Genomic DNA, 13,016 nt, shown 5'->3' on the forward strand with positions numbered 1-13,016 from the left:
TTCTGGACCTGAGGATCTTGAATTGGTTCCTCAAGCAGGAAAAGTTCAAGATGCTGACCCTAGCACAGGTGCTTTTGGCGTTGAACATGGAAGACTGGATGGTGTCTGTCGACTTGCAGGATGCTTACTTTCATATCCCGATACTCAAGTCACACAGGAAGTATCTCCGGTTTGTGGTGGGATCGCAACACTACCAGTTTGCGGTCCTTCCGTTTGGTCTTACTTCAGCACCTCGAGTCTTCACGAAGGTGATGTCGGTGGTTGCGGCAGAGCTCAGAAGGAAGGGGATAGCAGTATTCCCTTACTTGGACGATTGGTTGATCAAAGCCAAGTCCCCGGAGCTTGTGTTGCGTCATCTGCAGTCAACAACCCAGTTGTTGTTCGACCTGGGCTTTTCGGTGAACGAGCCCAAATCTCACCTGGAGCCCTCTCAGCGCCTCCTGTTCATAGGGGCAGTACTGGATACGACATTGGGTCGGGCCTTTCCTCCGCCTCAGCGGATTCAAGATATTCAGGATTTGGTTCCAATGTTTCGAAACGGAGCGGTAGTTCCAGTCCTCAAGGTCCTTCGTCTGCTCGGTCTTTTTGCCTCCTGCATTCTGTTGGTCACGCATGCTCGCTGGCACATGAGGGCTCTTCAGTGGTGCCTCCGAAGGCAGTGGTCTCAACACAGAGGGGATCTAGAGGGTACTGTCAAGATCTCCAGAGATGCTGCTGTGGATTTGAAGTGGTGGATTGCAAGCAACAATCTTTCACAAGGAAAACCGTTCCAGCAGTCGCCACCAGTGGCCACAGTCATAACGGATGCTTCCACTCTAGGGTGGGGAGCTCATCTGGGGGATCTGGAGATCAAAGGTCTTTGGTCTCCAGAGGAACAGATTTTTCACATCAATCTGTTAGAGTTACGGGCTGTACGTCTGGCTCTCAAGGCCTTCCTCCCTTCCCTTCGTGGTCAGTCGGTACAGGTCCTAACGGACAATACTACCACGATGTGGTACATAAACAAGCAGGGAGGAGTGGGGTCGTACCTTCTCTGCAGAGAAGCTCTTCGACTATGGTCCTGGGCAAAGGACCATCGGATTTGCTTGATAGCAAACCATCTGGCCGGAGTCTTGAACGTGCGTGCGGACAGTCTCAGTCGCCACTTCTCGGCAGACCACGAGTGGCGTCTCCATCCAGATCAAGTCCGTTTAATCTTCCAGAAGTGGGGGTTTCCTCGGGTAGATCTGTTCGCCACTCGAGAGAACGCGCATTGTCCGTTGTTCTGCAGCCTTCAGTATCCGATGCAGGAAGCATTGGGGGACGCGTTTCAAATGACCTGGTGCGGCCAGTTGCTTTACGCGTTTCCTCCCATACCCTTGATTCCTCGAGTATTGAGGAAGATTCGCCAAGACCGGGCTCTAGTAATCGTAATAGCTCCGGATTGGCCAAGGAGGGTGTGGTACTCCGACCTTCTCCAACTCTCAACGTGCCCGCCGCTCCGTCTCCCTTTCAGGGCAGACCTCCTCTCGCAGTCGCAGGGGCAGGTTCTACACCCCAACCTCCAGAGTCTGCACCTACATGCCTGGAGATTGAACGGGGCAACCTGAGTTCCTTCTCTCTCCCGCCTGAGGTAGTGGATGTTATATTAGCGGCCAGGCGACACTCCACTAAATCTATCTACGCTAATAGGTGGTCTAAATTTGTTGCGTGGTGTGGAGAGAGGCAGATTGATCCTTTACAAGCTCATCTATCGGACGTTTTGTCTTTTGCTCTATCTCTGGCGCAGAAAGGTTGTGCAGTGGCTACCATTAAAGGTTATTTATCGGCCTTGTCAGCCTTCATATGTCTTCCAGACCAACCATCTTTATTTAAATCCCCTATTGTTATCAGATTCTTGAAAGGTCTTCTAAATCAATATCCTCCAAAGCCATTCGTTATGCCGCAATGGGATTTGTCCTTAGTCCTGACTTTCCTTATGGGGTCCCCTTTTGAACCTATGCATTCTTGCCCCTTAAGGTATTTGTTTTTAAAAACAGTCTTCCTGATAGCTATAACATCAGCAAGGAGAGTGAGTGAGTTGCAGGCCTTATCAGTAAAACCCCCTTATACAACTTTTTATGGGGATAAGGTGGTGTTGAGGACCAAGGCTGCTTTCCTCCCGAAGGTTGTTTCACCCTTCCATTTGGCTCAGGCAATTACTTTGTCCACGTTCTATCCTCCGCCTCATCCTTCCAAAGAGGAAGAAAGACTGCACCGTCTGGATCCAAAGAGAGCGTTGAGCTTCTTTATCAATAGAACAAAGGATTTCAGGCTGGAGGATCAGCTGTTTATTGGATACGTGGGCAAGAGGAGAGGAAAGGCAGTCCACAAGAGAACACTATCCAGGTGGGTTGTTCTTTGCATTAAAATCTGTTACTCTTTGGCAAAGAAGGATCCTCCTGAGGGCATTAGAGCTCATTCCACCAGAGCTAAGTCGGCCACTTCGGCCTTAGCCAGAGGTGTTCCTGTGGTCGACATCTGCAAGGCCGCAACTTGGTCGTCCCTTCACACTTTTGCAAAACATTACTGTTTAGATTCTGAGGTTAGAAGGGACTGCCATTTTGCACGGTCAGTGCTGCAGGATTTCTTGGTTTGACCATTTAGGCACCCACCGCCGGGCGTGGTACTGCTTTGGGACTCTATTCATGAGGTGAGGAATCCACAGGTAGTTGTATCCATCAGAAGAACGAGTTACTTACCTTCGGTAACGACTTTTCTGGTGGATACATTAGCTACCTGTGGATTCCTCACGGTCCCACCCGCCTCCCCGTTGCCTTTATGGTCTTGCCAAGTAATCCTTGAGTGCGCTCCTCTTGATCTTTGAGGGTGCAATAGATGTATATATATAATATATTTATATATATATATAGGTATATGTGTATATATCTTTATGTATATACTTGGTGTGTGTATATATTTTTAAAAGAAAGAGTTTTATATATATATATATATATATATATATATATGTACATAAAAAAGATTTACAGTTATTCATACAATGTGGTGTATTTTTACAATATAATGGATGTTGCTTTGTTCTTTCATTGCATTGCCTGGTTGTTCTCATGCACGTAAAAAATGATTGGTACTGACGTCCGCACGTCGTCGAGGACCTCTTATTGCCTGTATGACGTCAGACGGCGTCGCGTGCGAGACAGTGACGTCCTCGTCGACGTGCAGAGACTAGTAAGAAGATTTCCGTAGAATGCTGGCGCCATGGGAGTATTCATGAGGTGAGGAATCCACAGGTAGCTAATGTATCCACCAGAAAAGTCGTTACCGAAGGTAAGTAACTCGTTCGTCTAACCTTTACCTGGTAACGGTTGGGTGCTAAGTTACTTAGTGTGTGGGCACCCTGGCACTAGCCAAGGTGCCCCCACATCGTTCAGGGCAAATTCCCCGGACTTTGTGAGTGCGGGGACACCATTACACGCGTGCACTGTACATAGGTCACTACCTATGTACAGCGTCACAATGGTAACTCCGAACATGGCCATGTAACATTTTTAAGATCAATTCCATGATCCCACTAGTCTCTAGCACAGACCCGGGTACTGCCAAACTGCCTTTCCCGGGGTTTCACTGCAGCTGCTGCTGCTGCTGCCAACCCCTCAGGCAGGTTTCTGCCCTCCTGGGTTCCAGCCAGGCTTGGCCCAGGAAGGCAGAACAAAGGACTTCCTCAGAGAGAGGGTGTTACACCCTCTCCCTTTGGAATAAGGTGTCAGGGCTGGGGAGGAGTAGCCTCCCCCAGCCTCTGGAAATGCTTTGATGGGCACAGATGGTGCCCATCTCTGCATAAGCCAGTCTACACCGGTTCAGGGATCCCCCAGCCCTGCTCTTGCGTGAAACTGGACAAAGGAAAAGGGAGTGACCACTCCCCTGACCTGCACCTCCCAGGGGAGGTGCCCAGAGCTCCTCCAGTGTTCTCCAGAACTCTGCCATCTTGGAAACAGAGGTGCTGCTGGCACACTGGACTGCTCTGAGTGGCCAGTGCCAGCAGGTGACGTCAGAGACTCCTCCTGATAGGCTCTTACCTGTGTTGCTAGCCTATCCTCCTTCCTAAGTAGCCGAACCTCCTTTTCTGGCTATTTAGGGTCTCTGCCTTGGGGAATTCTTTAGATAGCGAATGCAAGAGCTCCTCTGCATCTCTCTCTTCACCTTCTGCCAAAGGATCGACCGCTGGCTGCTCAGGACGCCTGCAAAACCGCAACAAAGTAGCAAAGACGACTACTGCAACCTTGTATCGCTGATCCTGCCGCCTTCTCGACTGTTTCCTGGTGGTGCATGCTCTGGGGGTAGCCTGCCTCTTCTCTGCACTAGGAGCTCTGAAGAAATCTCCCGTGGGTCGACGGAATCTTCCCCCTACAACCGCAGGCAACAAAAGACTGCATCACCGGTCCTCTGGGTCCCCTCTCAGCATGACGAGCGTGGTCCCTGGAACTCAGCAACTCTGTCCAAGTGACTCCCACAGTCCAGTGACTCTTCAGTCCAAGTTTGGTGGAGGTAAGTCCTTGCCTCCCCACGCTAGACTGCATTGCTGGGTCCAGCGTGATTTGCAGCTGCTCCGGCTCCTGTGCACTCTTCCAGGATTTCCTTCGTGCACAGCCAAGCCTGGGTCCCCGACACTCTAACCTGCAGTGCACAACCTGCTGAGTTGACCTCCGGCGTCGCGGGACTCCCTTTTGTGTCTTCGGGTGAGCTCCGGTTCACTCCTCTTCCAAGTGCCTATTCCGGTACTTCTGCGGGTGCTGCCTGCTTCTGTGAGGGCTCCCTGACTTGCTGGGCGCCCCCTCTGTCTCCTCATCCAAGTGGCGACATCCTGGTCCCTCCTGGGCCACAGCAGCATCCAAAAACCCTTACCGCGACCCTTGCAGCTAGCAAGGCTTGTTTACGATCTTTCTGCGTGGGAACACCTCTGCAAGCTTCTACACGACGTGGGACATCCATCCTCCAAAGGGGAAGTTTCTAGCCCTCTTCGTTCTTGCAGAATCCACAGCTTCTACCATCCGGTGGCAGCTCCTTTGCACCCTCAGCTGGCATTTCGTGGGCATCTGCCCACTCTCGACTTTGTCGCGACTCTTGGACTTGGTCCCCTTGTTCCACAGGTACTCTCGTCCAGAAATCCACTTTGGTTGCATTGCTAGTGTTGGTCTTCCGTGCAGAATTACCCTATCACGACTTCTGTGCTCTCTGGGGAATATAGGTGCACTTTACACCTACTTTTCAGGGTCTTGGGGTGGGCTATTTTTCTAACCCTCCCTGTTTTCTTACAGTCCCAGCGACCCTCTACAAGCTCCCATAGGTTTGGGGCCCATACGTTATTCGCATTCCACTTTTGGAGTATATGGTTTGTGTTGCCCCTATACCTATGTGCTTCTATTGCAATACATTGTAACGTTACACTGCTTGCATTACTTCCTTTTGCTATTACTGCATATTTTTGGTATTGTGTACATATATCTTGTGTATATTTGGCATCCTCATACTGAGGGTACTCACGGAGATACTTTTGGCATATTGTCATAAAAATAAAGTACCTTTATTTTTAGTATATCTGTGTATTGTGTTTTCTTATATTGTGCATATGACACCAGTGGTATAGTAGGAGCTTTGCATGTCTCCTAGTTCAGCCTATGCTGCTCTGCTATAGCTACCTTCTATCAGCCTAAGCTGCTAGAAACACCTCTTCTACACTAATAAGGGATAACTGGACCTGGTACAGAGTGTAAGTACCCCTTGGTACCCACTACAAGCCAGGCCAGCCTCCTACACATTATACATGGCCGATTATGTAAAACTGTTTTAGCTTTTTTATTACACTTTTATAAAACACTTTTTTATTGTTTTTAATTTACATCATATTGTATTGTTAATCAAAAGCTACACTTTGGTTACATAGTAGCATGAATAAATTTCTGTTTGGGATGAAGTTTTTTTTAATCACACAGTGGATCTGGAAAGTGAGATTAGCTGTAGAAAATAGGAAGGATTTTAATTTACGAACTACAGTGTAATTTCTTAGGAACTTAACTGAGTCTTCCAAGCCCCAGGTTGGTGACTATTCAAGCAAATATGTGCATTTATAAAAGTTTTCCAGTGCTAATTTTTCTCACTGTAGTGACACGCGTTCTGACAACTCATATTATTTTCCTGCATTCTGACCCAGTACAATTGTCTGTCTGGTGACTAGGAGAAAATAATTCGATGGAAATCCAGATAGATGGGTGCAAGAGTCTGTAGCACCCATTCTCTTGGGCTTTTCCAGTTCTTGCCTATATCCAGGAGAGACATCTTATGAGTACAGTTAATTTGGTAAAAGAAATGCATGAGTAAGTAGATATTATTTGCTCCACAGTGGTGGCACGAACAGCACCGACAAAAACCCTCCCATGAATTTTGAAAATCATAAATGGGTAATATAGTGTAGATGCCAAGTGGAGTAGTAATTGATTAAAGAAGAGTAAAACCGGCATGATTAAACAAACATATAATCGGCACATGAGATATTTATTTTGTCAAAATCCTTTGTTATAAATCATTTACGGGGTTTAGAGCATGCAGTGAAACTTTGCAGGAGTTCGCTTTTTGAATGTATGATTGCAAATACAGAGGGATCCTGGTGAACCAGCATAAAATAAGCTCTTTCAGGAAAAGGCACTCAAATATGCAAATAACAGTGAGATTGTAATACTGAAAGAGATTTATTGATCAAATAAGACTATTAAGTATTATTGTTTTGTATTCTCAGTTGAATGACAGAAGCACAAATGAGAATGAAGTTGGCCGTGTGTTGAATTGTAAGGGTGTGAGGTGGGTCCATGGGATATAAATCTGCTTTTTCAGTATTTCACATCCCATGTGCTGGTTATGGAAATAGTGGTGTGAGGGTAACTCCCTCACTTTATAGCTATCCTTAAGTCATTAATCACAGGGTTTAAAGAGTGATAAATTATTGATCCTTTCCTGTACCTCACCCATGGTTGTCTTTTGTATCACAATGTTATCAGAGTCTGTAAAACAACAAATGCAGTTCTTATTGGAAATGTATTTTCCCACAGGTGGAGAAACTATTGATGAATGTGGATTAAAATTCTTTTTGGCTGTACGGCTTCACACATTTCTCTCAACGTCACTTCCGCCAGCTTATCGAGCCCAACTTCTTCACCAAGGTAAGTTTTGTTTTTTCAAATAAACCTAAATTCAAACATATTTATTTCAAAAGAATCATTGGTTTGCTATAAATGGGCTTAAAAAACTGTCATAATACTTGTAGGAAAATGCCACTGTTGGCATGGTTACCCTCCACTTTTAAAATAGCTGTTTGCCATTTTGAAGAAAACTGTGTGCATTGTTGATTCCATTCAAAGTTCTAAGTATTACTATGCAAAGTATCTTTCATTTAGTGTACTTACCTGCTAAATTGATTCTGTGGTTCTAGAAATAAATTAACAACAAAAAAAAATTCTATATAAAAACCTATTGGCCTGGAGTAAAGTCATTGAGTGTGTGTTTTCACTTATTGCTTCTGTGTGTACAACAAATGCTTAACACTACCCTCTGATAAGCATAACTGCTCGACCACACAACCACAAATAGAGCATTAATATTATCTATTATTGCCTCTGTCAAGCTTCTTGGGGAACCCCTGGACTCTGTGCACACTATATGTCATTTTGATATAGAATATACAATGCCAGCTTCCTACATTGGTGGATCAGCGTTGGGGTCTAAGACTTTGCATTTGCTGGATTACTCAGCCAACACCTGATCACACGCCTAAATTCCAAAATTGCCTTTAGGAAACTGATTTTTGAATTTTGACTATGTTTCTAAATTTTTAAAAGTCCTGCTAGGGCCTTGTGTAAGACCCTGTTAGCATCTCTTTTTAAGTTTAAACGTTTTGTAAAAGTTAGAATTTAGATACTAGTAGTAGTTTTTAGTTTCTTAAAAATTAATCCCAACTTTAGAGACATAATGAATGGCTCAGAGGATATAGTGATGGAACTCAACCTCACTTCTTACCTCCATCTAGGGATGGCAGAGCTAAGGTCCTTCTGTAAGCTAAGAAAGATTAAAACTGGTTCCACCCCTACCAAGGTCAAGTACACCAGGGACCACCCTACTGAGGAGGAAGACCTCTCCTCAGATGGGGAAGAAGTTGGGGATCAGGAGGTAGAACTCCCCCTACTAACCTAACTAGGGAGACCAGGGTTCCAAGATCCCTGTCTCCACAGATAATACTCAGTGCCTCTGTGAACATCGAGGGCAGCCTCAATGAGGAGGACATCCTTTTAGCAAGGATGGCCAAATAGATTAGCTTTGGAGAAATAGCTCCTAGCTATAGAAAGGGAGAGAGCAGAAATGGGCTTAGCACCCGTACATGGTGGCAGCAACATAAATAGGGTCAGAGAGAATACTGACATCCTAAAAATCCCCAAAGGAATTGTCTCAAAATATGAAGAAGGTGATGATATCATCAAATGGTTCGCAGCTTTTGAGAGGGCTTGTGCAACCAGAAAGTTAAACAGATCTCAATGGGGAGCTCTCATTTGGGAACTGTTTACTGGTAAGTGTAGGGATAGACTCCTCACACGCTCTGGTAAGGATGCAGAATCCTACGACCTCTTGAAAGCTACCCTGATTGAGGGCTTTCTATTCTCAACTGAGGAGTACTGAATTAGGTTTATGGGGCTCACAAAACCTTGAGCCAGTCCTGGGTTGATTTTGTTGACTACTCAGTCATACCACTAGATGGTTGGAAAACTGGCAGTGGAGTGCATGGCTATGATTGGCTGTATAATTGAGTTATGAAAGAACATCTGTTAAGTAACTGCTTCAATGACAAGTTGCATCAACATCTGGTAGACCAGGTCCGATTTCTCGCCAAGAATTGGGAAAGAAGGCAGACCACTGTGTCAAGACTAGGGTGACCAAGACTTACACAGGGGGTGACCAAAAGAAAGGGGTTACAAAGCCTCCCCAGGGAAAGGGTGGTGAGACATCCAAGGACAAAATGAAAGAGTCTTCTCAAGAGCCACAAAAAAACCTGCTCGGGGGGGTGGGCCCGAGCCTCTTCACAGCCCACAAATGGGTATAGGGGTAAAAACTTTGATCCCAAAAGGCCTGGTGTCACAACTGTAGACAGCATGGACATCAAACTGGAGACAAGGCCTGTCCCACTGATACTACTCCAGTTAGTACTGGACTAACCGGTCTCCAGGTGGGATCAACAGTGTGCCCAGAGCAAATCAGGGTCTACACTGAAGCTACTTTAGTCTCTGAGGGTGGGGTGGATGTAGCCACACTACCTGCCTGGCCGCCTAACATACAAAAATACAGTCAGCAGCTCTTAATCAATGGGACACAAGTAGAAGCCCTGAGAGATACAGGTGCCAGTGTCACCATGGTGACAGAGAAACTGGTTTACCCAGGACAGTATTTGGCTGGACAAACATATTGAGTTACCAATGCTGACAATGAAACTAAAGTCCGTCCAATGGCTATGGTGAATTTAGAATGGGGAGGGGTTACTGGCCTCAAACAGGTGGTGGTCTCTTCTGCAATCCCAGTAGAATTTTTGCTAGGGAATGATTTGGAGTCCTCCGCATGGGCTGAGGTAGATCTCGAAAGCCATGCAGCCATGCTGGGTATCGCTGAACTAGTGTGTTTAAAAACAAGAGCACAGAGCTGAGCACGGGGTGAAAAAGAAGTGTTGGAGCTGAGAATAATGGCCCAACCTTCCAAGAGAAAAGGTAAGAGGACTGGGAGACTAGCTTCTGTACAGTAAAAGAACCAGGACCACTCTTCCCAGGAAGATGTTCTATCCCCTGAAGGAACTGAGTCCATGGAGCTGGAACCTTACCAGTTGGAGCTCTTGGGCCCAGGGGGACCCTCAAGGGAACAGCTGTGCCAGGGACAAAATACTTGTACCACTCTGGAAGGCCTGAGAAAGCAAGCTGCTGAAAAGGAAAAGGGAGATGTTGGTGGCTCCCACAGGGTCTTTTGGGAGGATGGACTCCTTTTCACTGAGGCAAGAGATCCTAAACCTGGTGCCACTAGGAGAGTGGTAGTGCCTCAGGAGCTTAGAGAGATTATCCTCGCATTGGCCCATGACATTCTTCCTAGCTGGGAATTTGGGACAAACCAAGACATGGGACAGATTAGTGAACCATTACTATTGGCCCAATATGTCCCAGAAAGTAAGGGAGTTTTGTAGCTCCTGTGTCGACAGTCAAGCAAGTGGCAAGACAGGTGGCCATCCAAAGGCCCTCTCATTTCACTTCCAGTGGTGGGGTCCCCTTTGAAAGGGTTGGTGTGGACATTGTGGGTCCACTTGAACCTCCCACTGCCTCAGGGAACAAATACATACTGGTAGTAGTGGATCATGCTACCAGATACCCTGAAGCAAATCCCCTTAGGTCGACTAGTGCCCCTGCAGTAGCCAAAACCCTATTTTTATCAGAGTGGGTTTCCCAAAGGAGGTGGTTTCTGACAGAGGTACCAACGTCATGTCAGCTTACCTCAAACACATGTGGAATGCGTGTGGGGTGACTTATACGTTCACCACACCTTATCATCCACAAACCAATGGCCTAGTTGAAAGGTTTAACAAGACATTGAAGAACATGATCATGGGGCTGCCTGAAAAACTCAAAAGGAGATGGGATGTCCTCCTGCCATGCTTGCTTTTCACCTACAGAGAGGTGCCACAGAAGGGAGTAGGGCTTTCCCCCTTTGAGCATGTGTTTGGCCATCCTGTAAGGTGACCCATGGCACTTGTTAAAGAGGGCTGGGAGAGACCTCTCCATGAGCCTAAACAAGATGTGGTGGACTATGTGCTTGGCCTCCACTCAAGGATGAATAACTACATGGAAAAGGAATCCAAAAACCTTGAGGCCAGCCAACAACTCAAGCTGTTGTGGTATGACCAAAAGGCTGCAATTGTGGAATTCCAACCAGGGCTGAACGTCTAGGTTCTGGAACCTGTGGCTCCCTTGCCCAGTTCTTGAGAAAAGAGTTAGATCACTTATCTGCTGGACCTGGGCCCTAGCAGGACCCCAAAAAAGGTGATCCATGGTAACCACCTTAAACTCTACAATGAAAGGGCAGGCTTAACCATGCTGATGGTTACTGATGAGGATCAGGAGGCAGACAGTGAACCTCTCCCTGACCTCCTCTCAACTGACCTTAAAGATGGGACAGTGGATGGAGTGGTCTATCCAGACACCCTCTCTGCCCAACAGCAGGCTGACTGTAGGCAAGTCCTGCAGCAGTATGGTGAGCTCTTCTCTTTCTGTTCAGACACACCTGTGTACCCATGATGTGGACACAGTAGACAGTTTACCTGTCAAAACAAAATATTTAGACAGTCTGACCAGGTCAAAGAGAGAATCAATGTCCGCAAGATGCTGGAGATAGGGGTAATAGAGCACTCTGACAGTTCCTTAGCTAGCCCAGTGATCTTAGTCCCCAAACCTGATACCAAGGATAGAAAGAGAGAAATTAGTTTTTTTGTGGACTACAGAGGGCTCAATTATGTCACCAAAACAGATGCTCACCCCATACCCATAGCAGATTAAATTATTGACAAACTAGGTGCAGCCATATTCTTAAGTACTTTTTACTTAACTGCAGGAGAAGGCACCTGGAGCCAAAGAGAAAACACCATTCTCAACTCCTGATGGGCATTATCAGTTCACTATTAGGTCCTTTGGCTTCAAGAATGCCCCTGCCACCTTCCAAAGGTTGGTGAATCAAGTCCTTGCTGGTTTGGAGTCCTTTAGTGCAGCATATCTAGATGATATTGCTGTCTTTAGTTCCAGCTGGCAGGATCACCTGGTCCGCCTGGGGAAGGTTTTACAGGCCCTGCAAGCGCAGGTCTCTATCAAAACATCTAAATGCCAGATAGGACAGGGCACAGTGGTTGACTTGGGCCACCTTTTAGGTGGAGGCCAAGTGCAACCTGTACAACCCAAGATCCAGACAATTCTGGACTTGGAGGCTCCAAAAACCCAGACTCAAGTCGGGGCATTCCTTGGCTTGACTGGGTATTACAGGAGGTTTGTGAAGGGATATGGGTCCAATGTGACCCCCCTCACAGAGTTAACCTCCAAGAAAATGGCCAAGAAGGTAAACTGGACCCTAGACTGTCAAAAGGCCTTTGACACCCTAAAAGAAGCAATGTGCTCAGCACCAGTTCTAAAAGCTCCAGATTATTCTAAGCAATTCATTGTGCAGACAGATGCCTCTGAGCATGGGATAGGAGCAGACCTATCCCAAACCAATGATGATTGCCTGGACCAGCCTGTTGCTTTCATTAGCAGGAGGTTACTCCCCAGGGAGCAGCGTTGGAGTGCCATAGAAAGGGAGGCCTTTGCTGTGGTTTGGTCCCAGAAAAGGTTGAGGCCATACTTGTTTGGCACTTACTTGATTGTTCAAACTGACCACAGACCTCTCAGGTGGCTCATGCAAATGAAAGGAGAGAACCCTAAACCTTTGAGGAGATCCATAACCCTACAAGGAATGGACTTTGTAGTGGAACCCAAACATGGGACTTCCAATGCCAGTGCAGATGGCCTTTCCAGGTTCTGTGAATTAACCCTCATTGAGAACATTAACAGATCCTTGTCCACAGGAGGCACAGGCTGCATGGCAAGAAACACTATTGGTGCACATTAGAAGGGGCACCAAATGCAGTGGAAAACTGGCTGCACATGTTAGGGCTACTCTGAATGTCAACGACCAATCCTGCTCCAGCTCTTCCAGCAAGGAGGCTCCAAAGCACTGCATTATGCGATCATGACACAGCTGGGCTGGTGGTAGCTCCATCACTCCTTTTTGCTGAGGTAGGACAGCCGCTGCATAGCAAAAATAGCAGCTGCAGTATACCCCCAATTAATGCCAAAATAATTGGGAAACCGCCAAAGACATTCAAAAAGAGTCAATGTATGGCTGAGGTATGACTCAAAACACAGTCTGAAAGGTGCTGACAGATA

At 46.6% G+C, this 13,016-nt stretch overlaps 1 protein-coding gene across 1 annotated transcript in view; it reads left to right on the forward strand.

The window, feature by feature from the left end:
• DMXL1 (Dmx like 1) overlaps nt 1-13,016 on the forward strand; it is a 1,414,533-nt gene that overhangs the window by 573,641 nt on the left and 827,876 nt on the right. The window contains exon 19 of the mRNA XM_069226844.1: nt 7,080-7,190. Within this exon, the coding sequence (XP_069082945.1) occupies nt 7,080-7,190 (111 nt within the window). The remainder of the gene's footprint in view (nt 1-7,079; nt 7,191-13,016) is intronic.

Source organism: Pleurodeles waltl, chromosome 1_1 (genome assembly GCF_031143425.1).
Source record: "Pleurodeles waltl isolate 20211129_DDA chromosome 1_1, aPleWal1.hap1.20221129, whole genome shotgun sequence".
Taxonomy (NCBI): Eukaryota; Metazoa; Chordata; class Amphibia; order Caudata; family Salamandridae; genus Pleurodeles; species Pleurodeles waltl.